This window comes from Halichoerus grypus, chromosome 13, assembly GCF_964656455.1.
Source record: "Halichoerus grypus chromosome 13, mHalGry1.hap1.1, whole genome shotgun sequence".
Taxonomy (NCBI): Eukaryota; Metazoa; Chordata; class Mammalia; order Carnivora; family Phocidae; genus Halichoerus; species Halichoerus grypus.
The window spans coordinates 55,014,265-55,041,335 of record NC_135724.1 but is presented as its reverse complement, the minus strand read 5'-3'; the positions used below and the strand labels follow the sequence as shown (position 1 = coordinate 55,041,335).

The 27,071-nt window shown below is 35.7% G+C and overlaps 1 protein-coding gene across 2 annotated transcripts in view; it reads left to right on the top strand.

Moving 5' to 3' along the window:
• Positions 1 to 27,071, top strand: part of L3MBTL4 (L3MBTL histone methyl-lysine binding protein 4) — a 485,331-nt gene that overhangs the window by 183,566 nt on the left and 274,694 nt on the right. For both annotated transcript variants that reach the window (XM_078060581.1, XM_078060580.1), the window contains exon 10: positions 336 to 412. In XM_078060581.1, the coding sequence (XP_077916707.1) occupies positions 336 to 412 (77 nt within the window). The remainder of the gene's footprint in view (positions 1 to 335; positions 413 to 27,071) is intronic.

Below are 27,071 nucleotides of genomic sequence, written 5' to 3'. Positions count from 1 at the left end.
AGGCCAGCCTATTAATATTTCCCTGCTGTTAGCAGGAAGTGGTAGGAGAGGCTTAGTAAATGTTCACTCTTTGGGGATAACACTGGCAGTTCAGGTTCTACTCAAACGCTTTTTGAAAATACTTTTAAATTTCAAGAAAGGTAAAAGAGAAGTTTGGTCACTTAGCTTATAAAACAATACTAAAAATTACTTCTAATTCTATTTAGCTATAAAATATTTTAGCTATGTAGTTACATCTTCCATGGTGTCTCTTAGTATCTAGAATGGTCATTACTCTTGGATTCTTTCTCTGGCATTGACTTGTGTAGGATCTGAAATAGAATCCTGTTTTGCAGGTGTGATGTAAATAGCCCTTATGTTCAGCCAGTCGGTTGGTGTCAGGAGAATGGAAGAACTCTGATAGCACCCCAAGGTAAGTGGGCTGGCTGCATTTTCTTTGAAGGCATCTCTGTGTAAGTGGCGATGGCTGTTCTTATTTTTTTGTTTATGCAAACCAGATTTTAATACAAAGTGTATGATAAAAATACTGTGCAAGGTTGTTTTGATCACCCAGTAACCCATGTGTCTGAAATCTGCTCGTCTTTTCCATAATGAAAATGGACTTGGTTTATAAAGATGTATTAGGCAGCCATTTAAAAAAATGTTGCTAAAAATTTTTATCCAATGAAATGCGTACCATTGCTGCAGATCATTATTTAAAGCTAGCTATTTCCGCCTACGTAATCTATCTTATAACTTATGCTAATCCATTAATTGAATCATAAGTTTACTAAATATTCTTTGGAGTTAAATGAAGAAATGTAGAAATCTAAGGAGTGAGAATTAAGCATGAGTCTTCAGACTTGCCAGACCTTTTCACCAAACCAACTTGATGGTTCTGCTAAACACCACAGCAGGAACTCTTTCTAGTTATTTATATTTTTTTCTCATTACAGAAATATTAAGTATTTAGAAACTTTCTGTATCAAATTTATGTTTTCTGATTTCAAAATTAATTAGATATAGTGGTTGTTTAAGCTTAGCATTTTTAAAATAAGTATTCTAGGAGAAACTGATTTCTTTAAATAAAAAATGTGCAGGAAGAAATGTAGAGTATGAGGGCATCTGTGAGGGGTCCAACTCCTGGTTTGGGCTCAGGTCGTGTTCTCAGGGTGCTAGAATCAAGCCCTGTGTTGGGTTCTGCACTCAGCGTGGAGTCTGCTTGAGATTCTCTCTCCCTCTCCCCTCCCCCTGCCCCTTTCCATCTGCCCCTCCCGCTCGTGCTATCTCTGTAAAATAAATAAATCTTTAAAAAAAAATGTAAAGTATGTAACATGCCATTCTAGAATGGAGCAGATGTTTAATGTCTTGATTTGAATGATTCTGGAAATTTGATGTTTTAATGTTTTTTTTTCTTAATACAGAAAAATGATTAGGATTTGTCATCAAATTTATGAGTTCAGTGAAAAAAAATTCAAAAAATTTAAAACAATCAATAAACCAAATCAAACCAAACTTTAAAAAAACACAACCTATTTAAACTATCCAATTAGTCTAGAAAAGTTTTTATAAAATATATAACATCTTCTCAAATTTGATTTTGATACGCAGACAGATTTAGAGTTGTTTGTCCTATTTTTCTATAAGACTGGCTAAAGCTAACTTTAATGTTTTTCAAGATGAGGTGAAATGTTCGTCAAATCTCAGAATATGTGGTTTGAATTGGTGTGTCTGGAGGTCCAGCACACTCTGTTTCCCATTTTCCTCTAGTGGAATAACTTCTCTGCTACCTGCAGGTTATTCTTACTGCACTTCATGGATACAGTCAGTGGTTAAGTTCATCACCTTGTCTCCTGATGCTGTGTCAGCCTGGAAATAGTGTAGCGCTTTTAAGAATTGTATATCCAGAATCTTTCCATCATTAACATGAACTGAGGAGCGAGGGGGCAAGGCTCCCATACCCCAGATAAGGCCAAGGTTTTAATTAAGGCTCTGCTTGATGGGTGTAGGAGACTATTTAGTTCATAAAGTCAATAAAAGAACAATGGAACTCAACCCAGATTTATGGTTTTCCCCATAGGATTGATTGCATATACAAACATCGTCACCATGCCGAGATTTGAGTAAGAGTTGTAGCCAAAGACCAATTTAGTGATAGAAAGTCTTCACTTCAGGGTCATATTTTCTTCCCTAAGATGTAGGTTTAAAATTCTGAGGAGATTTTGTCCTGATATATAATGTCTGAATTAGAATCTTCCAGTTAACCTACCTCTAAACCTCGTCTACTTGTTAGTATTTTTTACACATTACGGAGTGTTTTTATACACTAAAATACTGCCCTCCCCAAGCCCCAATTCATATAATACTTTGTTTCTCTGCAGTAAATTCTTTACCTACTTTTTTTTCTATTGAGGTATAATTCACTTATTATAAATTTCACCCTTATAGTGTATATTTCAGTGGTTTTAGTATATTCATAAGGTGGTACAACCATCATCTCTATCTACTGCCAGAGATTTTCATCACCCCCAAAAGAATATGCTCCTGTACTCAATCACTCCTCATTCTCTCCTCCCTCCCAGGCCTAGGCAACCACTACTCTATTTTATATCTCTATGGATTTGACTATTCTGGACACTTGGCATACATGGTATCATACAGTATATGGCCTATTGTGTCTTGGCTTCTTTCACTTAGTATAATGTTTTCAGAGTTCATATTGTAGCATGTCTCAGTACATCATTCCTTTTGTTTACAAATACTATTTTAGTGTATGGATATGCCACATTTTGCTTATGCATTCATTAGTTGATGGACATTTGGTTTGTTTTCACTTTTTGACTATTATGAATAAAGCTGCTATAAGCTTTCATGTGTAAGTTTTTGAGTGATAAGTTTTCATTTCTTTTGGGTATAATTCTAGGCCTAGAATCACTAGATCATAAGGTAATTCTGTGTTTGAGTAATTAACAAACTATTTTCCAGAGGAGCTGCTCAGTATACCTTCCTACTGGCAATGAATGAGAATTCCAGTTTCTCCACATCCTCACCAACATGTTATTTATTGTCTTCTTGATTATAACCGTCTTGGTGGGTGTGAAGTTAGATCTCATTGTGCTTTCAATTTTCATTCCTCTAATGACTAATGATGTTGAACATCGTTTCTTGTGGTTATTGGCCATTTATGTATCTTCTTTCAAGAAATATCTGTTCACATTGTTTGCCCATTTTTGAGTTGGGTTATTTGTCCTTCTGTTATTGAGTTGTAAGAGTTCTTTGGATATTAGACACTATTGTTTTCACTTTCTTGATGGCTTTTTTTAAAGTACAAAAGTTTTAATTTTGATGAAGTCCAATTTATCTGTTTTTTTCTTTTGTTGTACTTTTGGTGTCTAAGAAAGCACTGCCTAATCCATGGTCACTTGTCATAAAAGACTTTTCTTTCCTCATTGATTGGTCTTGGCAGAATTATTGAAAAACAGTTGATTATAGGCAGATGAGTTTATTTCTAGGTTCTTCCATTCTATTCCATTCCTTTATATGTCTGCCCTTATGCCAGCACCACACCATACTTGATTACTTGATTACTGTAGCTTTGTAGTAAATATTGTGAAATTGTGAGTTCTTTAACTCTACTTTATGTTCTTTTTCAAGATTGTTTTGGCTGTTTTGAGTCACTTGCAAATATGTCCCTATGAATTCTAGAATCAGCTTGCCGATTTCTGTCCAAAAAAAGCCAATGGGGATTTTAATAGGGATTGATCTGTAGATCAGTTTTGGGGGTAGCCATTTCAAAAATATTAAAAATTTCAGTCCATGAACATGGGACATCTTTTCACTTATGTAGGTCTTTAATTTTCTTTCAATGATATCTTACAGTTTTTAGTCTACAAGTCTTGCACTTTATTAAATTTGTTCCGAAGAGTTCTCTTCTTTTTAAGTTGAAGTGAAATTTACATGACATACAATTAACCATTTTAAAGTGTATGATTTAGTGGTAGTGTGTTCAGAATGTTATGCAACCACCAGCTCTGTCTAATTTCAAAACCTTTCATCACCCAATAAAAATATTCTGTACTTATTACGTAGACACTCCCCACTCCTTGTCTCCCATCCCCTGGTAACCTCTATTCTGCTTTCTGTGGATTTTCATATTCTTGATACATTATACATGTTATATATAAAAAGAATCCAGTAATACATGACCTCTAGTGTCTGACTTCTTTCACTTAGTGTAATGTCAAGGTTCATACAAGTTCTAGCATGTATCAGTAATTCATTCCTTTTTATGATTGAATACTTTTCCAGTATATTCATATATTATGATTTCTTTGACCATTCATCTGTTGATGGACATTTGTATGGACATTTGTACTTTTTCCTATTATAACTAATACGATTGTGAGCATTTGTGTGTAGTTTTCTGTGTGGACCTGTGTCTTGTCTTCTCTTTGGTGTATACCCAGGAGGAGAATTGCTGGGTCATATGATAATTCTGTGTTTAGCATTTTGAGGAACTGACAGCTGTTTTCTGAAGTACCTGTGCCACTTTACATTCCCACTAGCAACATATGGCAATGATTATTTCTCAGCATCCTTGCCAACTTGTTATTTTCTGTTTTCTTGATTAAAACCACCCTACTGGGTGTGCAGTGGTACCTTACTGTGGTTTTGATTTATATTTCCCTAATGACCAGTGGTGTAGCTCATGTGGCTATTGGCTATTTGCATCTTTTAAGAAATAGTTATTCAAATCCTTTGCCTATTTAAAAAAATTGGGTTGTCTTTTTATTATTTATAATTGTTTAAATATTTTGTCTATTTACTATATTATTATTATTATTGTGAGAAATTTTTAAGATTTATTCATTTGAAAGAAAGAGAGAGCATGCATGTGCAGGGGGGAGGGGCAGGGGGAGAAGGAGAGAGTCTCAAGCAGACTCGATGTTGAGCATGGAACTCAACATGGGGCTCAATCCCAAGACCCTGAGATCACAACCAGAGCCGAAACTGAGAGCCAGACTTCTATCCAACTGTGCCACCTAGGCACCCCTGTGACAGTGTTTTAACGTATTCTGGATGTGAAACCCATATTGTATAAATGATTTGCAAATGTTTTCTCCTATTCTATAGATTGTATTTTCACATTCTTGATAATGTTTTTTGCTGTAAAATAGTTTTTAATTTTGATGGTCCACCTTATCTATCTTTTCATTTGTTGCTTGTGCTTTGGTATTAAATCTAGGAATCCATTGCCAAATTTGACGTCATGAGGATTTACCCCTATGTTTTTTTCTATGGATTTTATAGTTTCAGCTTTTATATTTGAGTTGTTGATCCATATTGATTTAATTTTTGTATATGAAGTAAGGTAGTGGTTCAACTTCATTCTTTTGCATTTGGTTATCCAGTTTAACCAGTACCATTTGTTAAAGAAACACTTTTCCTATCATATGGTCTTGGCCCCATTGTTGAAAAGTAGTTGGCCATAGATGTTTAGGTTCATTTCTGGACTCTTCATTCTATTCCATTGGTCTATAATACATATCCTTCTGTCAGTATATATGTTTTTTTTTTTTACTTTATTTTTTAGAAAAATGTAAGTTCACAGAAAAGTCGAGAGGAAGGTACAGAGATATCCTTTATACCCCTGCCTTCACACATGCGTAGCCAACCTCCAGTATCACCATTGCCCACCACAGTGGTACATTTGTTAGAATTGATGAACCTACATTGACACATCATTATCACCCCAAAGTAGGTAGTTTATTTAGGATTCACTCTTGGTGTCGTGTGTTCTGTGGATTTGGACAAATGCATAACGAGTAGCTATCATTTTGGTATCATACAGAATATTTTCATTGCCCTAAAAATCCTCTGTGTTCTGCCTCATCCTCTCTCTCACCCCCCAAACCCTTGGCAACCACTGATATTTTTCCTGTCTTTATCATTTTGCCTTTTCTGGAATGTCATATAGTTGGAACCATACAGTAGGTAGCCTTTTCAGACTGGCTTCTTTCACTTCGGAATATGCATTTGAGGTTCCTCCATGTCTCCTCAGGGCTTGGTAGCTTACTTCTTCTTAGTGCTGAATAATATTCCATTGTCTGGGTGTATCTCAGATTATTTATCCATTCATCTACTGAAACACATCTTTGTTGTTTCAAAGTTTGGGCAATTATGAATAAAGCTACTGTACACACCCATGTACAGATTTTTGTGTGGACATGTTTTCAACTCCTTGGATAAATAACAAAGAATGATATTGCTGAATGGTGTGGTTAAGAGGATGTTTAGTTTCATAAGAACCTGCTAAACTATCTTCCAAAGTGACGGTAACACTACATTTACACCAGCATTATATGAGAATTCCTGTTACTCTACATCCTCACCAGCATTTGGTGTTTCAGTGTTTTGGATTTCAGCCATTTGAATAGGTGTGTAGTAGTATCTTGTTTTTAATTTGCATTTCTCTGAGGACATATGTGTGGAGCATCTTTTCATATGTATATTTGCCATCTGTAAGTCTCCTTTGGTGAGATGTCTGTTAAGGTTTTTATTAGCTCATTTTTAGTCAGGTTGTTTGTTTTCTTATTGTTGAGTTTTAAGAGTTCTTGGTATATTTTGAACAAGTTTTTATCATATGTGTCTTTTGAAATATTTTCTCCCAGTCTGTGACTTGTCTTTTCATTCCCTTAACAGTGTCTTTAGCAGAGTTGAAAAATTTAATTTTAGTGAAGTCTATCTTATCAATTATTTATTTCATGGATTGTGCCTTTGGTGTCATGTTAAAAAAATCAAGACCAAACCCAGGATCATTTAGGTTTTCTCCTATGTTATCTTCTAGGAGTTTTATTATTTTGCATTTCACATTTACATCTGTGATCCATTTTGAGTTAACTTTTGTGAAGGGTATAAGATCTATGTCTAGATTCATTATTTTTTTTGCATGTGGATGTCCAGTTGTTCCAGCACCATTTGTTGAAAAGACTGTCTTTGCTCCATTGTATTGCCTTTGCTCCTTTGTCAAAGATCAGTTGACTGTACTTATGTGGGTCTATTTCTGGGCTCTCTGTTCTGTTCCATTGAGCTATTTGTCTGTTCTTTTGCCAATACTATGCTGTCTTGATTATATACAAGTTTGATTACATACAAGTATACTAGTTGTATAGTAAGTCTCAAAGTTGTATAATTTCAGTCCTTCAACTTTGTTCTACTTTAATATTGTGTGGCTCTTCTGAATTTTTCACTTCTCCATATAAACCTTGGAATACCTGTCAATATTCACAAAATAACTTGCTGGGATTTTCACTGGGCTTGCATTGAATCTATAGGTCAAGTTGAGAAGAACTGTCATTTTGACAATATTGAGTCTTCCTATCCATGAACATGGAGTATCTCTCCATTTATTTAGTTCTTTGATTTATTTCACAGATTTTTATAGCTTTCCTCATTAGACCTTGTACATATTTTGTTAGATCTTATGCCTATTTCATTGTTTTGTGTGCTGATGTAAATGGTGTTTTTTATTTCAATTTCACTTGGTCATTGCTGATACACAGAAAAGCAGTTGGCTTTTACCTATTTACCTTGTATCCTGCAACCTTGCTATAATTGCTTATTGGTTCCAGGAGGTTTTTTGTCTATGTTTTTGGATATTTACACAGACAATCATGTCATCTGTGAACAAAGTTTTATATTTTTCTTCCCAATGAATATACCTTTTATTTCCTTTTCTTGTAATATTGCATCAGCTAGGATGTACCACACTCTTTTGATCACTATAGTTTTGTAGCTAGTTTTGAAATCTGAAATGTGAATCCTACAACTTTGTTTTTATTTTTCAAGATTTTTTTGTCTGTACGTGGTGCCTTGCAGTTCTATATGAATTTGAGGATTGGACTTTCCATTTCTAGAGAAATGACTATTGGGATTTTGATAAGGGTTACATTGAATATAGATGGCTTTAGGGAGTATTGCCATCTCAATAGTATTAAAAGTTTTCCAATCCATGAACATGGGATGTCTTTTTACTTTTTAAGGTCTTTTTTCTTTTTTTAAGATTTTATTTATTTGAGAGAGAGAGAGTGAGCAAGAGTGGGGTGAGTTGCAGAGGGAGAAGCAGGCTTTCCACTGAGCAGGGAGCCCAATGCTGGGCTCGATCCCAGGACTCCAGGATCATGATCTGAGCCAATGGCAGACACTTAACCGACTAAGCCACCCAGGCACCCCACTTTTTAAGGTCTTTAATATCTGTCAGTGGTATGTTTTAGTTTTCTGTCTATAAGTCTTTTTTACATCCTTGGTTGAACTTATTCCTAGGTATTTTATTATTTTGGAATGTATTGTAAATGAAATTGTTTTATTTATCTCCCTTTGGAATTGTTTATTTCTGGTATAGAGAAATTTTAATTTTATAATTTTATATCCTGCAACTTTACTGAATTAATTTATTAACTCTACTAGTTTTTTTATTTTTATGTGTGGATTCTATGGAATTTTCTTACATAGAATTGTGTAGTCTGTCAAAGGAGCAAAGTTCTAAAAGATTAAAATTTTCAATTTGAATGCCTTTAATTTTGTTTCTTGTCTAATTGTTCTGGCTAGGACTTCCAGTACATCATTGAATAAAGCGGTGAAAGTGGCATTCTTGTCTTTTTCCTAATCTTAGGCCAGAAAAATCTGTCTCTCACCATTATGCATGATGTTATTTGTAGATTTTTAATAAATGCCCTGTATCATGTTAAGAAAGTTCCCTTTTAGTTTTGACTGTTTTTATCATGAAAGGATATTGAATTTTCTCTAATGCTTTTGTTGTATCTATTGAATTGATTATGTGGGAGTTTTTCCACACCATAGTTTTCATGGTGTATAATCCTTTAAATGTGCTGTTGAATTCAGTTTACTACTGTCTTGCTGAGGATTTTTGTATTGATATTCAGAAGGGGTATTTGTATTTAGTTTTCTTGTCATGTCTTTTCCTGGTCTTTTCATTTTTATGCTATTGTAAATGGAATTGTTTTCTTAATTTCATCTTTAGATTATTCATTGCTGTTGTGTGGAAATATAATTGATTTTTGTACTATGATCTATATTCTGAACCTTGCTGGATTTATCAGCTCTAATACTGTGTGTGTGTGTGTGTGTGTGTGTGTGTGTGTGTGTGTGTGTATTCTTTAGGATTTTCTCTATGCAAAATTATGCCCTCTCCAAGTAGTGAAATTTTTACTTCTTTCTTTCCATTTTGGATGCCTTTTATTGTTTCCTTAAATCCTCTGGCTAGACCTTCTAGTGCTTTGTTGAATAGTAGTGGCAAGATGAGACATTGTCTTCTTTTTCCTAATCTTAGGGGAATGCTCAGTCTTTACACATAAAGTGTGGTGTTTGCTGCTGGTTTTTTGTAGATGCCCTTCATCAGATTGAGGAAGTTCCTTTCTGTTCCTGGTTGGTTTTATCATGAAAAAGTAGTTATTTATTCTATTAATATGGTATTATTATATTTATTGCTTTTTATATACTGACCCAGTCTTATGTTCCTGGGATAAATTTCATGTACCCTTTTAAAATGTTTTTATTCCTAACAGTGTATCTAAGGCTGCTAAGAGTGCTAAGGAAAAACAGGATAAACTTTGAGTCCAATGCTTAGTTATATAAGGTGTTCATCCACAGTATGATTGTTTATCTTTAGGAGGGACTCAACTGTGTCATAAAGGGGTTTCTTCTTATGGTGTTGGAGGGGGTTGACCCTTCATGGTCACAGGACCACATTGGACCACAGGAAGCTTCCCATTTGATGTGGTGATATGTAAAATAAAAATTCAAGTAGATCAGCCATTAAATCAAAGTATGAACAAGAGAGTGGAGTGTAATGAAAATATATGCAGAGGAAAAGTGAGCAAACATTGGGTGAAGACAGTTAAAGCTTAGCAGTAAATGAAATTGCTTAAAGCTTGTGATGAGTTATGATTATGCTAGCCTGTAGGTTTGTGTGAAAACACGAGTGACCAAAGATGTTAGGTCCCTATTAAGAGAGGAAAGGTTTGAAACAATGGATAGTAGAGGGGGCCCTGAAACAGGATAATAGAATGCTGTGTACTCAGATAGTCCACAAATGGGAATTTGGACATGAGATTTTAAAAGAAAAACCAACCAACACACATGATCTTCAGATACTCCCTCTGCTGTGACAAGGCTGGGGCTAGGAGGCAGGAAATATATGTCATATATTAGATGTCATATGTATTTTATATTTATATATGTATTTTTAGAGTTTGAACATAGTAAAAGATAAAAAAATTAATATTATCTGTATGAATGATTTGTTTCTATTAGTAATTTAGCACCACAGCTTGTTAGCTGTAGTTATTTTACTTTAAGTGAATTTATATTTTAAGCATCATTTATGGCTATAGAATTTTACGTTAAATTTTATTTTATGGCTGTAATTACATTGTTGTCAGAAGAAAATGTATTTGCTATATTAGTTATAGCTTCTACATGTGTGTGTAATTGCACATCTGAGAACGATTAGGGTGCTTGAAAGTAGAACAGTGTGTGCTGATCTGTATAGTTGCCCCTGGTGTATATTCAGATTCTCATAGATTCCAGATAAAAGAGCCTTTTCAGAGAGAGAGAGAGAAAAAAGTCAGTTTTTAAAATGTAAAAGTGCTTTTCACTGATACAAATTTAATACAAGGTGTTACATATTCTATTCAGTGTCTTTCTACAGAGGACTAAAAAGGTATGGGCTTCTATTCCTTCAGAAGTAGCAATCTGCTGGAATTTTAGCTGAAGTTACAAAATGACAAAAAGTTGTTAGGCAGATCCTTTAGCATCTGAAGGAGAGAAGCTCCTTTCCAGAAGGTTTGTTGGGTCTCATAGTGAGCTCTTGAGTTTCACTTGGTGATGAGCAGGCAATGTCCTGTTAAGAGTCACCTCCTTATAAAGAGGGGCAAGTCTCATTCTTTTGTTGAAGTAAAATCCCCTAGTAGCATAGTACTAGGGGTTCATGGTATGGCCAAGTCTGTACAGTTAAAAACTAGAGCTGTCTATGAAAGAATATTAAATAGATTGTCAGGGGAAAGTTATATTTTTTGCTTTTTCAGTTCTTTTGAATGGCATTGCTAAAGTAACTCTGATTGCTTTGTAATGTATATGAAATTCCTAATACTCTACGTTGCTTGGTGTGGCTTGTTCACTGGTCAAAACAGTATTGTGAAGATTGTTTTCTCAACAGCAGGATTACTTGTGTGAAAATCTGTTGTGCAGTCCACAACAGGAGCCTCCACACCATCCATCCTCCTGCTCAGTTTGGGCGGGGGGACAGGAAGCCCTGCAGGAAGATGATGGCTGTGCGGGCTCCTCTAACTGACAGCGGGACCACGTCCCCCGGGAAGGATGACAGTCCTGCATAGAGTGCCCCTCCAAATGCAGACTGCTGTTCACATTTGAAGCACACTCTGAATCCAAAGTCAGATTCAATTCAGCAAACATCTCCATAGTGACTTCTGTGCTTACTGAAGGGGAAGAAGCAAGTAAGTATAAAACATGATGAAGGAAGGGATCTATCTGTTTCTGTAAACCACTATTGAGATGGAATTCACACACTATACGGTCATCCATTTATTGTGTACAATTTGGTGATTTTTAACATGTTTACAGAGTTGTGTAACCACCATCACTGCATTTAATTTTAGAATGTTTCTGTTACCTCAAAAAGAAATCCTGAACAATTTAGCTATTATGCCCCAACCCTCCATTCCCCTCAGTCCTTGGCAACCATTAATCTACCTTCTGCCTTTATAGATGTGCCTATTCTGAATAGTTCATGTAAGTAGAATTCTATAACGTGGCCTTTCATGTCTGGCTTCTTCATTTAGCATAATGATCTTAGAGTTCATCCGTGTTGTAGCATGGATCAGCACATCACTTCTTTTTAATTCCAAATATTATCTCATTGTAGATAAGCCACAATTTGTGTATCCATTTATCAGTTAATGGGCATTTGGGTTGTTACCACATTTTGGCTATTTTGAATAATACTGCCGTGAACATTTGTGTGAGAGTTTTTGCATGAATGTTTCCAGTTCTCTTGGGTATATACTTAGGAGTGGAGTTGCTGGGTCATTTAGCAATTCTGCATTTAACTTACTGAGTAATTGCCAGATTCTTTATCACAATTTTACCTTCCCACGGGTAGTGTGTGAGGGCTTCAGTTTCTCTCTATCCTTATTAACACTCGTCGTCTCTGTGTTCTTGTTCATAGCCATCATACCAAGTGTGAAGTGGAATCTTGTTTTTGGATCTCATTTTTCTTGACTGCCCGATATGACTTCACACATTTATCTGTTTTTGTGGCAATTTCATGAAGATTTTGTCAGATATTTCAATTTCATAGTGGAAGACCTGAGGTCCAGAGAGCGTCAGATAACTGGTCCTCAACCTTTCATGTGCTGTGAAGGGGTTAGGTGGCAGGCCCTGGAAGTAGACTTCACGAATGCCTTTGTCTTTTCCCCATGCTGCTTGCAGCCCTCCTCCACACGGGCTTGGGACATTTTCAGCAGAGCACTGGGGACGCAGGAGAGGGAAGTGTGAGCTCCAGCTCTGTGTGTGGACATCTTCACAGGGGAACAATGGAAGCAGTGTTGACGTTAGTCTTCGGAGGGCGGGCAGATTTTCACCTGAGAAGTGGAGTAGACGAGGACGTTAGGCAGAAGGAACGATAGGCACCTCTGTAAAAAAGGAAGTTCCTGGAAACTTCAAATTATGGGCATATGAGTAATGTGCTGGGCTTCAGGGTAGGGAAGGGGAAGCAGGGGGCAGGAGGTGAGAAGCGATTTAGAATATTAGACTCAGAATGATGTGTGATTGGCCTTGTAAATGTTTCTACTTTATTGAAAGTTGGAAATAATTTTAGAGATTCAGAAGTCACAATAGCAAAACTAAACTCCCTGCCAAACCATTTGAGATTAAGTTGCCAAAATGAAAGTTTTGCCAGTCACCTGGTAATATCCTCTGTGAAGCACACATGTACAGATTTCATCCAGGATCACCTGTGTTTACTTGTCCTGTCTCTTTAGGGTTCTTTAATCTGCAACAGTTCATCATCTTTCCTTGACTTTTATGAACTTGGCACTTTCGAAGAGTACAGGCCAGTTATTTTTTGTCACAAGCTTCTCACTTTGGGTGTGTCTGATGTTTCCTCAGGAGTAGATGGATTATGCACCAGGGGAGGAATATTCCAGAAGCAATGCATCCGCTTAGGTGGTGTTATCCTTTTCCTGCTATTGTTAACTTTGATCACTTGATTGAAATGGTGTGTGCCATTTCTCCAATGCAAAATTACTCTTTTTCCTTTTGCAATTAATACCTACTTGTGGGAAGTGACTTTGAGATTGTATGATTATTCTATTTTTCATCTAACTTTCACTCACTAGTTTTTAGCATCTTTTGATGTTCATTAGATGAATTAGTAATTATTATGTTGCTTGCCAAATGATGATTTTCTAATTACATTATTTCCTCTGCATTCATTAGTTGACTTATGCTGCCCCATGACTTATTTATTTATTCAGTTTTTACATACAGTAACTGGAGTTGTGGGTTCCTATTTTGTTCATTGTGCTTTAATCTGTTACTCTCATTATACAGGACCTTGGTGGGGGAGGGTGGGATAGAAGGGACGGTGAGCAGCCTTTCTCGATCCTGGGGGGCTGGCAGTCTACTGAACTTATAATAACTGTTACAGATGATAACAAGGAGATTAGTCAAAAAAGTAACACCTGGTCAGAAAGAGAAGTGTGTGCCTCATGGAGAAAATGGTATAACGGTGTACTGCGCCGTCACAAATGACTGCAAGCTTAGTGGCTGAAACAACACGAAGTACTATCTGATAGGTCTGGAGGACGGGACTCTGGTACGGGTTCCACTTCAGTTTTGAAATATTAATAAAGAATTAGTAGGTTGGGTAGGTTGAGGCCATTTTCTAGCTTTAAAAAGCCAGAATGAGGAGTTTGTAGTCACACCTTCAATGTAACTATGTTTAAGCATTTATTTGGCAATAGTAGGCCAGATTAAAGGAAGACCATTAGGGAGATTCATTGTATGTGAAAATAAGGAGCAGGGGTTGGGAAGATAGAATATACTTTGGGATTGCTGCTTACCCGATTTGGCAAGGGACTGAATAAGAAGACGCAAATGAGCTCTTTATTCAGACGTTTCTTGTGGTCTGGAAGGCTCTGAATTGACGGGCTGGGGAAATAAATCTGGTTCCTCACCTTGCAAGGCTCTTTTTTTCCTTGTAAATATTATGTTCTAGAGTAAATACATTTCAATGTGATAGCAAAAAGCCACTCAAAATAGAAAAAAATAAACTTGCATATTTAATAACTCTGGGACAATTTTCTGTGGCCATCTGATACAATGTGTCATTTTGTGTTATTGTGTCTATGCCTCAGGTAGACATTCTCCTACCAGAGGTCCCATAAGACATTGCCACAGTTCCATCAAAGGGTAATCCTGCCACTGCAGCATATGATATCATGAGCCTCTCTTCTTTAACTTGATTGCAAATCATATCATCATTTCCCCAACGCTTTTCATGGAAAGTGAAATCCCTACACGATTCTACAGAGACACTGTAAAGAGAGAGTATTCTCTCCTCTGTAGAGAGTGTTCAGTCAGCTCAATTCTCTTTATGAATCTAAGTTTATTTTACCACTGAATCCTTATACATAATCACCAGTGAAGTGAAGCAGCGAACTTACTAAGTCAAACTTATTTAAAATAAATGTTATATTTTTCTTTTCATAAAAGTGCAGGAAATGAGTAAAAGACGAAATGTAATAATGAATAAATTAAAATATTAATATCACCACTCAATAGAGCTTACCATTATTATTCTGTTATTTTATTTTTTCAACCATCTTGTGTTTTTATTTGACTGTATATGTAATTTAAAAATTAGAATTGTAATCTTATTGTTCATACTGCTTTTGTAGCCATTTTTTCCCCCTTTACTTGCAAATATAATTTAAACATATTTTCTTTTCTTTAAATAGTCTTTGAAAACCTGGCTGTTAATGACTGCATCATTATCTGTTATGATAAATATCACAGTTTATTTTGTTTTTTTTCTTTTGTATCAGACCTTAACTTTTTCTAATTCTTAAATAACAATGGAAGACATCCTTTGAAAGAAATAGTTGTGTGTTACTACTTTCTTGTTGTTATAAGTAGAATTAATGGATTACAGAGGATAGAAACAATTTTTAAGCATTTGATAAATACTTCCAGATTACCCTCCATAAAGTTTTTTACTTCTAGCAACAATATTAGAAAATTCAGACATGGGGGCGCCTGGGTGGCTCGGTCGTTAAGCGTCTGCCTTCGGCTCAGGTCAGGATCCCAGGGTCCTGGGATCGAGCCCCGCATCGGGCTCCCTGCTCAGCGGGAAGCCTGCTTCTCCCTCTCCCACTCCTCCTGCTTGTGTTCCTTCTCTCGCTTTGTATCTCTCTGTCAAATAAATAAATAAAATCTTTAAAAAAAAAAAATTCAGACATGAAGGAGAAAAAAATGGAACAAGATCCCAGATCTCTCAAAATACAGACACAAATTTTCTGTGAATGTTGTGTTATCAAGGACTATTTTGTTTTGTTCACAATTTATTCACAAGTCCTGGTACATAAAAATAGGAAATAAATCACATTTAAAAATATTTTAAATAAAATAACTCATATACAGGTTGAATTAGTAATCAGAAATCTCCCAACAAAGAAAAACCTTGGACTTGATTGCTTTGCCAGTGAATTCTACCAAACTTTTAAAGAATAACTAATGCCACTCCTTCTCAAACTTTTCCAAAAAATTGAAGAGGAGGGAACCCTTCCTAACTCATTTTATGAGCCCAGTATTACCCTGTTACAGCCAGAGAAAGACACTACAAGAAAACTACAGACCAGGATCCCTTAGGAACCCTGATGCAAAAATCCTCAACAAAATACTAGGAAACTCAATTCAGCATCATATTAAAAGGATTATATGCCATGACCAAGTGGGATTGACTTCTGGAATGCAAGGATGATTCATCATATGAAAATTGATCAATGCAATAATACCAAATTAACAGAATGAAGGACAAAAGCTGACATAATCATCTCAATTAATGAAAAAGCATGTGACAAGATTCAACACCCTTTCATGGAAAAAAAAAAGAAACTATTTAACAGGAACAGAAGGAAACAAACTCCATATAATAAAAGCCATATATGGAAAACCCACAGGAAATATTATAGTCAGTAGTGAAAGACTGAAAGCTTCTCTTCTAAGATCAGGAAAAAAGCATAGATGCCTGATTTTGCCCCTCTTTTTCAACATAGGACTGACAATCCTAGCCAGAATAATTAGGCAAGGAAAAGTAATAAAAGGCATTTGAATTGGAAGCAAAGAAACAAAATTATCTCTGTTCCTGATATGATGATATGATCTTATATGTAGAAAACCCTAAAGATTACACACATACACACACACATACCCCTCTTAGAATTCATAAATGAATTTAGCAAAGTAAGAGGATACAAAATTAAGACTCAAAAATCAATTACATTTCTACACACTAACAATGAACAATCTGAAAAGGATATTAGAAATAATTCCATTTACAATGGCATTAAAAAGAATAAAATGCTTAGGAGTTAACCAAGGAGGTGAAAGACTTGCACAATGAAAAGCACAAAACACTGCTGAAGGAAATTGAAGAAGACATAAATAAATGGAAAGACATCCCATGTTTATGGATTGGAAGACTTAATATTATTAAGATGTCTGTATTACCCAAGGTGACCTACGAATTCAGTGCAGTCCCTCTCAAAATTCCAAAGATGTCTTTTGTGGAAATAAAGAAATCTCTCCTAAGATTTATGTGAAATATAAAGGGACTCTGTGTAGCTGAAAGAGTCTTGAAAAGGAATAGAGTTGGAAGACTCACAGTTTCTTATTTCAACATATTACATATATATATAAACATATTACAAAGCCACAGTTATTAAAACAGTGTGATAATGGCTTAAATGTAGACATACAGACCAATGGAATAGAGTGCCTAGAAATAAACACTAACATATAGGGTCAAATGATTTTCAACAAGGGTGCCAAGACCATTCAACCGAGAAAGAATAGTCTCTTCAACAAATATTGCTGAGCAAGTTGCTTAACCACAGGCAAAAGAATGAAGTTGAACCCCTATCTCACTTCATGTACAAAAATTAAATAAAAATGAATCAGTGACCTAAACATAAGGGCTAAAACCATAGCAGTCTTAAAAGATAGGGCAAAAGCTTCACAACATTGAATTCAGCAGTGATTTCTTGGATATGACACCAAAGGGACAGAAAACAACAACAAAAAAAACAGACAAACTGGATCTCATGAAAATTAAAAACTCCTGTGTATCAAAGGACACTATAGAAAGAGTTAAAAGGTAACCTCAGGATGGGATGAAATATTTGCAAATCATATATCTGCTAAGGGATTATTTTCCAGAATATACAGAGAAATCGTAAAACTCAAAAATAATGAAAAACAACCCAAATAAAAATGGGCAAAGGACTTGATTAAACATTTCTCTAAAGAAGATACTGGAATGGTCGGTAAGCACATGAAAAGAGGCACACCATCAGTAATTATTAGGGAAATGCAAATTAAAACCACAATGAGATACCACCTCATTCCACTGGGGTGGCTACTATTAAAATAAAATACACAGAAAATAAGAAGTGTTGATGAGGATGTACAGAAATTGGAACCCATGATCATTATGGGAGTATAAAAAGGTATGGCTGCTGTGGAAAATAGTATGACAGTTCCTCAAAAAATTAAAAATATAATTACCATATGATCTGGTTATTTCCACTTCTTGGTATATACCCAAAAGATTTGAAAGCAGGGTCTCAAATGTCTCATACATATAGCAACATTATTCACAATAGCCAAAATGTGTCCATGAACAGATGAATGGATAAGGAAAAACCCAAGTGTCCATGAACAGATGAACTGATAAGGAAAAAGTAGTATATTCATACAATGGAATATCAGTAAGCCTTAAAGGAAGGAAATTCTGACATATGGTACAACATGCATTAACCTTGAGGACATTATGCTCAGTGAAATAAATTAATCACAAAAGACAAATACTGGATTATTGCACTTATATGAGATACTTAAAGTAGTCAAAATCAGAGAGAAAATGAGTGATGGTTGCCAAGAGTTATGGGGAGAGGGGGTGGGGTATCATTGTTTATGGATATAGAGTTTCAGTTTCATTAGAAGAAAAGAATTCTGAAAAGAAAAAGTGAATAAGTAAAATAAAAAAAAAAGGAGTTCTGGAGATGGATGATGGTGATAGTTGTATAACAATATGAATATATTTAGTATCACTGAACTGTACATTTAAAAATGGTTAATTTGGTAAATTTTGTTACGTGTATTTTACCACAATAAAAATTAGAAAATAGTTCACATATGTAGTTGTATTACAAGTCCTGTTGATGAAAAACATTCTTCTCCCTACCCCAGATTTTTTTATCCAGGGGCAAACCTGTTACTTTTGACATTTACCTCCCTGTTCCTCAAGAATGTGTTTATTGCTGCATACTACTGTATTTTCAGTTTAGATAATATCTCTTAACCTGTACTCAAGCACTTTACATTTAATGTTTCTTTGTATGACTGGATTTAAATTCTCCATGTTGCTAGTGGCTTCCTATTTATCCCATATGTTTTTAGTCCTTTTCTCCTCCTTTTCTGCCTTTTAAAAACTTGTATTGAATATTATTTAATGCTTCTGTTCTTTGCTATTGGGTTTTTAATTTACCTACTTAAAAATGTTTATCAGTTCCTATAGGATTTACAGTGTACCTATTTACCTTACCACAGCCTATTTTACCACTTTTCCTATAATGTAAGAGCCTCACAGTGGTTTCTTCCATTTTCTCTCTCCCATTCTTTCTGATCTTGTCTTTATTTCCAGATGACTTTTTGTTCTCATAAAACAAACAAGGGAAATAAGAAGTGAAACCAATCTTTTCTCTATATATGTTCTGTACGTCATAAGTGCTATTCACTATTTCCAGTGCCCTTCATTTCTTTGTGTAGATCCACACTTTCATCTGGTAACATACTCCTTCTCCCTGAAGAACATTCTTTTGAATTGAGATATAATTTATATATAACATTATATTACTTTCAGGTGTACAACATGATTCAATATTTGTATATATTGCAAAATGATTGCAGTGACAAATCTAGTTAACATCCAGCACATAGTTATACATTTTTCCCCCTGTATTGAGAACTTTTAAAATCTACTGTCTTAGCAACTTTCAAATATACAATATGGTATATTGTTAACTATACTCATCATGTAGTGCATTAGATCTTCATAATTTATGTATTTTATATTGGAAGTTTATATTTTTTGACCCCTTCACCCATTTTTGCCCATCCCCCACCCCCTGTCTCTCGTAACCACCAATCTGTTATCTCCATCTGTGAGTTTGTTTTTCTTTGTTTGTATTTTTTTTTGTTTTTAGATTCCACATTTAAGTGAGATAACATTGTTGACTTATTTCACTTAGCATATAAATCCTTCAAGGTTCATCCATGTTGTTGCAAATGGCAGTATTTCCCTTTTGATGACTGAATAATATTCCATTTTATGACTGAATAATATCCCATTTTCTTTGTCCATTCATCCATTTATGGACACTTAGGTAGCTTTTGTATCTTGGCTACTATAGATAATGCTGCAGTGAACATGGGGGTGCGTACGTCATTTCAAGTTAGTGTTTTTGTTTCTTTCAGATAAATACCTACAAGTGGAATTGCTGGATCATATGGTAATTCTAGTTTTCATTTTTTGAGGAAATTCCATGCTGTTTTCCATAGCAGCTTCACCAATTTACATCCCCACCAACAGTGCACAAAGGTTCCCTTTTCTCAACATCCTCTTTGACATTTGTTATTTCTTGTCCTTTTATAATAGCCATTCTGACATCTGTGAGGTGCCATCTTGTGGTTGTGATTTCCATTTTCCTGATGATTCGTGATGTTGAGCACCTTTTCATGTATTTGTGGGCCATCTGTATGTCTTCTTTGGAAAAATGTCTATTCACATCCTCTGTTCATTTTTAAATTAGATTGTTTCTTTTTTCTTATTGAGTTGTATGAGTTCTCTATATAATTTTGGTTATTACCCCCTTATCAGATATATGATTTGCAAGTATTTTCTCTCATTTGGTAGGTTGCCTTCTCATTTTATTGATGGCTGCCTTTGCTGAGCAGAAGCTTTTTAGCTCGATGCAGTTCCACTTGTTTATTTTTGCTTTTGTTCTCTTTGCTTTTGGTGTCAAATCCAAAAATTCATTGCGAGGACCAAGGTCAAGAAGATTACATCTTCTTCTAGGAATTTTATGTTTCAGGTCTTATGTTCATGTCTTTAATTCATTTTGAGTTAATTTTTTTGCGTGTTGTAAGATAGTGGTCCAGTTTCATTCTTTTGCTTGTGGCTGCCCAGTTTTCCCAACACCATTTATTGCAGAGACTGTCCTTTCCCCATTGTATATTCTTGCCTCCTTATTGTAAATTAATTGACCATGTATGCATGGGTTTATTTCTGGACTCTCTATTCTGCTCCACTGATCCCTGTGTTTTAATGCCAGTGCCATACTGTTTTGATTAAAATAGTTTTTTAAAAAAGGTTTCATTTATTTATTTGACAGAAAGAGACACAGCGAGAGAGGGAACACAAGGAGGGGGGAGTGGGAGAGGGAGAAGCAGGATTCTTGCCAAGCAGGGAGCCCGATGCGGGGCTCGATCCCAGGACCCCGAGATCATGACCTGAGCTGAAGGCAGATGCTTAATGACTGAGCCACCCAGGCGCCCCTTGATTAAAATAGTTTTATAATGTAGTTTGAAATCAGGAAATTAGATGCTGCCAGCTTTGTTGTTCTTTCCCAAGATTGCTTTATTCAGGGTCTTTGTAGTTCCAAACAAGTTTTAGGACTGTTTGTTCTATTTCTGTGAAAAATGCCTTTGAAGTTTTGGGGGATTGCATTAAATTTGTAGATTGCTTTGTATAATATGGACATTTTAACAGTATTAATTCTTCCTGTCCATAAGCACAGAATATCTTTCCATTTATTTCTGTCTTCTTTAATTTCTTTCATGAATGTCTTACAGTTTTCAGAGTACAGGTCTTTCACCTCTTTAGTTAAACTTATTCCTAGGTATTTTATTCTTTTTGATGCAATTGTAAATGGAATTGTTTTCTTAATTTCTTTTTCTAGTAGTTCATTATTAGTGTATAGAAATACAGTAGATTTTTGTGTATTAATTTTGTATCCTGCAACTTTACCAAATTTGTTGATTTGTTCTAACAATTTTGTTTTGTTTTTTTGTGGAGTCTTAGGATTTTCTATGTATAAAATATCATGTTCTTTGCAAATAGTGACAGTTTTACTTCTTCCTTTCTGATTTGGATGCCTTTTATTTCTTTCTCTTGCCTAATTGCTTTGACTAGGACTTCTAATATCATGTTGAATAAAAGTGACAAGAGTAGACATCCTTGTCTTGTTCCTGGTCTTAGAGGAAAGGTTTTCAACTTTTCACCTTTGAGTGTGATGTTGGCTGGTGCCTTGTCATATATGGCCTTTATTGTATTGAGGTATGTTCCTCTATACCCACCTTGTTGAGACTTTTTATCATAAATGGATGTTGAATTTTGTCAAATGCTTTTTGCATCTATTGAGATGATCATATTATTTTCATCCTTTGTTTTGTTAATGTGGTGTATCACATTGATGAATTGCAGATGTTGAACTATCCTTGCATCTCTGGAATAAATCCCACTTGGTCACCATGTATGATTCTATTAATATATTGTGGAATTCAGTTTGCTAATATTTTATTGAGGATTTTTGCATCTGTGTTTGTCAGAGATACTGATGTGCATTTTTTTTTTCTTGTGGCATCCTTGTTTGATTTTGGTATCAGGGTAATGCTGGTCTTCATAAGAGGATTTTGGAAGTGTTCCTTCCTCTTCTATTTTTTTGGGAGAGTTTGAGATAGATTGGTATTCTTTAAATGTTTGGTAGATTTCACCAGTGAAGCCATCACAGGTTTTTGATTACTGATTCAATCTCCTTATTAATAACTGGTCTGTTCAGATTTTCTATTTCTTCATGGTTCAGTCTTGATAGGTTGTATGTTTTTAGGAATTTATTCATGTCTTCTAATTTGTCCAACTTGTTGGTGCATAACTGTTTGTGGTAGTTTCTTATGATCCTGTGTATTTCTGTGGTATTGGGTCATAACACCTCTTTCATTTCTTTCATGTTCCTTCTCCCCAAAGAACTTTCTTTAGAATTTTTCTAGCACAGGTTTGTTGGAAATGCTATCTCAGCAATTGTTTGCCTGAAAATGTCTTTATTTTGCCTTAATGTTTTAAAGATATTTTTGCTGGATATAGAATTATGAGTTGACTGATCTTTACCCCCTTTATTTCATTAAAGCTGTGTTGTCTTTTGGCTGGCATAGTTTTTGTTTGGAAGTCTACTCTGATCCTTTTCCATGTTTTCCTGAATGTAATTTTTACTTTCCTTCTGGCTACACCTTAAAATTTCTGTCTTCAGAGCTCTGAAAGGGAGTTCTTGCTAGTCTTCTGTCTCCTAATCTTTCCTGTGAGCACTTGGTAAGGCCCGTTATAAACAGCTTGTGAGTATGGGGACACTCCTCTTATGTCTGGGGCCAGCTCTTCCAGACTGACATGCTAGCTCCCACTTGATCTTTAAGAATTTACTTAAATGTTAGCTGATTTTTTCTTACTTGGGTGGGATCACCTTTCCCTCTAGTGTTCTGCCACAGGTTAAATATTTGAGTTTCTCAGCTGTCCCCAGAGGTACGTGCCTCCTTAGATTTCCATTACTTTTTTTCCTTGGAACTTCAGCTCTTTGATGGCTACAGGAAATTTATAATTTTTCAGAGTATCTGGCTGTTTCTCATTGTTAGGGAGTGAGTAACAGTCTTCTGTGGCTTTCTACATTCTACACAGAAATGGCATTCTCCCTTAGTTTCCAATAGCATTCTTATTTTATGAGTCTTCTCTTATTTCTCTAAGGATATCGAATTCGAGGTTCATCTACTTTTTAAACTTACTGGTTTAAATCTTCCTTATATTGTCTCTTTTCTCAAATTTCCTTTTTTTGTTATTGTATTTGCTTGTTTTAGTATCTGTTTATTAGGTTCCTCAGCTCTCTGGTGAATCTTAATTGTCCTTTCATTTTTAAGAATAAGGTCCTGAGAAGCAGAGTAAAGTCTCTGGGTGCCCTAATGGGATTCTGAAATTGTGAGCATTCCTGTGGGGTGCTGAGATGTTAACCATAATGTTTTAGTTGGATACCCCAAAGTGTCATAACTAGGACTTCTGGGTCGGTTCCTACATGAAAGGCTCTTCTTCCTCCTTCTGACTGGGGTGTCTGTGTGGCGGGGGGGCGGTCATGGGAGTTTTTGAGGGTGGGGGAGAGGGCTGCCCGCAATTTGAGATCCAGGTACTGCAAGTGGCTATTGTTCTATGAATAGGCTTCATCACTGTGTTAGATCCCAAAGTCTATACCTTCTTTGTTTCAACCTGTCCAGAGGCTAAATCCTCCAGCCTTTGGCCTTAATGTGGGAGGGATAGTTGCATAGTTGTATGGGGCAAGGTAGGTGACCTAGTGTGCCTAACAGTTTCTATTATGGACTTGAAAACAAGCATCTGCTGTTAGCCCCACACTGCTGCCTTCAGAAGTATCTGATGCCTGCAGTTACTGAAGCTTTCCAGGGTTCTATAACATAAATTAACTTGCTCCTTTAACAGATTTGTTTTAGCTTTCTCAGTACTGTGAAGTCAATTTTCATTCATTTATTTCCTTTTCACACTTCCAGGGATTTCTGTTGACATTTCTCATCTACTTTTGTCTTTTTACCTATTCTCAATGTGGCTTCATATCTTTATACTAGTATTGTTTTTTGTATTTATTTATTTATTTTGCATAGACTACATTTTATTTATCCTGGTTTTATTTTATTTGATTATGTTATGTTAATCACCATACATTACATTAGTTTTTGATGTAGTGTTCCATGATTCATTGTTTGTGTATAACACCCAGTGCTCCATTCAGTACAAGCCCTCCTTAATACCCATCACCAGGCTAACCCATCCCCCCACCCCCCTCCCCTCTAGAACCCTCAATTTGTTTCTCAGAGTCCATAGTCTCTCATGGTTCCCCCTCCTTCATTTCTCATCCTGTTTTTAAAAACGTTTTGTTTCTTTTTCCACTTAAGTTAGTTACTCCTCTCAAGGAAATCACAATTGGTGCTAATCCCTCTGTATTAATTACCATGAGCTAACTAGCATATCAAATGACTGCAAAATTTTAGTACCTTAACACATTAAGAATTGCTTTCTTGTTCCTCTCATAGTGCAGTTATAGTTAGTTCTGCCCCATGTAATTATCCTGGGGCTGGGGCTCCTCCAGGTCCTTGGGGATCTTTTGGCAAAGCCTGAAAGTGGGAAAAGAACTGATGTTTGCACATGAGATGGCTTTAGGGGCCCAACTCAGAAGTTGGGCCTCTAAAGCTTATTACATCATTTCTACCCACATGCATGGGCCAGAACTCAGTTACATAGCTACACTTAACAGCATGGGAATCCAGGAAATGTATTTTCCCAGGAGGAAAAGGAAAATGATTAAACTATTAGCAATCCTATGCTATCTATATTTTGTTAATTCCCATATGATTGCATATACATGTACACATACACACTCATACATCTATATATTTGTGAATCCGTATCCTTTTAAAATAATTGCTTGTGCATGGGGTGCCTGGGTGACTCAGTTGTTAGGCGTCTGCCTTTGGCTCAGGTCATGATCCAGGGTCCTGGGATCGAGCCCATGTTGGGCTCCCTGCTTGGCGGGAAGCCTGTTTCTCCCTCTCCCACTCCCCCTGCTTGTGTTCCTGCTCTCGCTATCTCTCTCTCTGTCAAATAAATAAATAAAATCTTTAAAAAAAATTGCTTGTGCAAAAATGGAATTATATACATATTTTTCCATTATCTTTTTGTCTTGCTCTGCTCTGTCTCACGGCAGATCTCTTCCAAATCATTTGGTATAATTTTAATTCTTTATAAAGGCTACATAATATTCCATTATGTATTGCATCAAAATTAATTCAGCATTTTCTCTGTTGATAAGTATTCATTTAAAAAATGCCTTTATTGATATTTTGGTGGCATTTAGAAGAGAATGGAGCTAAATGTATATGCTCATTTCTACATCTTTAAATTGGAAGTCTAGCATTCAGACTGGTTGTGAATGTATGCTAAATGCAAGATTATTTCTAGAAATAAAACTATAATAATTTATATTTTGAGAGGTAATGAAATGTAGTTCATAGGAGTAACAGCCATTGGTTTCCATAGATTCTCTAGAATCATCAATTTGCTGGACATATTATTAGCAAATATTCTAGACGTTTGAGGAGCACATAGAAATATTTTAGCAAATTATGTTTTGATACCAAATAACTACTTAACTTGACTTCACAATTTCTTTGCAAAGCTAAAATTACATTAGCAAAATTTACAGTATAAATAAATCTTGTATTTAATTGCAGCATTAACTATTAACTTTTTTTAGGCACACGGAATTACTATATTTTAAATGGCATTTTGCTGTTTCCTATGGATAGATTCTATTGGCATAAGGAATGTAAGAGTTCAGAGAAAAATGTGTATTATTAATTATTTAATTGAACAGATATTAAGTACCTACTAAGCATGAGGCCCAGCTAAGAGCTAAGGATATAACAAAGAACAATATAGACATAACATGTAAGGATTTTTAGTTATGGAATATTACTCAGTGGAATATTGTGTGGTTAGTGAAACTGAGAGAAAAATAGAAGCAAAATAACCAGTATGTTTTCTATAATGTGAGGTATTGAGAGAGACAGACAGGGGCAGAAAGAGAGGGAGAGACAGAGGGACAGAGAGAAATAGAGGCAATTACCCCATCTTGAATGCCTGTCATCTACCAAGCACTGGGTTGGATTAGGTACCGTGGGAGCTGTGGTCATTTTGGAGACAAGTTTTGCTGGGAGCTCATCCAATGTAGTCCAGATTGTTTTTTTTATTTTGTTTTTTATTCTGAAAGTGATTTCACTAGAGAAGAGACTCTGTTGCCTTAGTCTATTCTTAATACACTTCATCTCAGCCATACTTTGAGCAAAACAATCAATTTCAAAATGAGCTCCTTGATAAGTACTTGAAGTACTGATAGTTTATTCTATAGATCAAAAAGTTCTCTGTGCTTTAGGATCTGATGATCAAGGAACAAATCTGACATACTGTTATAAGTATTAGGGAGTCTCACTTGTATTCTCTGGTCAGAAAGGATATTTTAACTTTGATTGTGATGAGCTGAATATGAGGCCAAGACTTTGGCATCTAAGGTCCCATCACTGTGAGGTCAGTTTCAACCTATTTTTTGAAAACAAAATTAAGTTCACCTGAATTAGGCTTAGCAGTGATTGGGATGACTGATTGTCCTCATGTCTTGTATTTCTTTTGTACTAAATAGTGTAGCACTGTCTGACATGGAATACTAGCAGTTCCATGATGTTAACATCGTTTTCACAAAGAGCTGCTCCATGTGTGCAGAGCCTACTGAGTGGAGTCAGTGGGAACTGTGTGCAGTCTCTACCATCGGGAGGCCTGGACGTTTGGATAAGTTACCTTCCTGCCTTGTCAGAGCTACCCAAAACAGAGAAATAAATAGGCAGTGTCTGAGGGGCATTCTTAGAAAATCCATTCTCTTGAAATGATGGCCAAAGCCTGTGAGGGCTTCAGCAGGACTAGTTCTATGGCTCTCATTCCTCTCTGGATGCTTCCTCTCGGCCTTAGTGCCCAGCAGCCTACAGAGCACTCACCAAACCTCAAAGTAACTCTTTAGAAGTCTTGGTTTCTGTAGCTTGCTGCCCAGGAGACCAGGGCT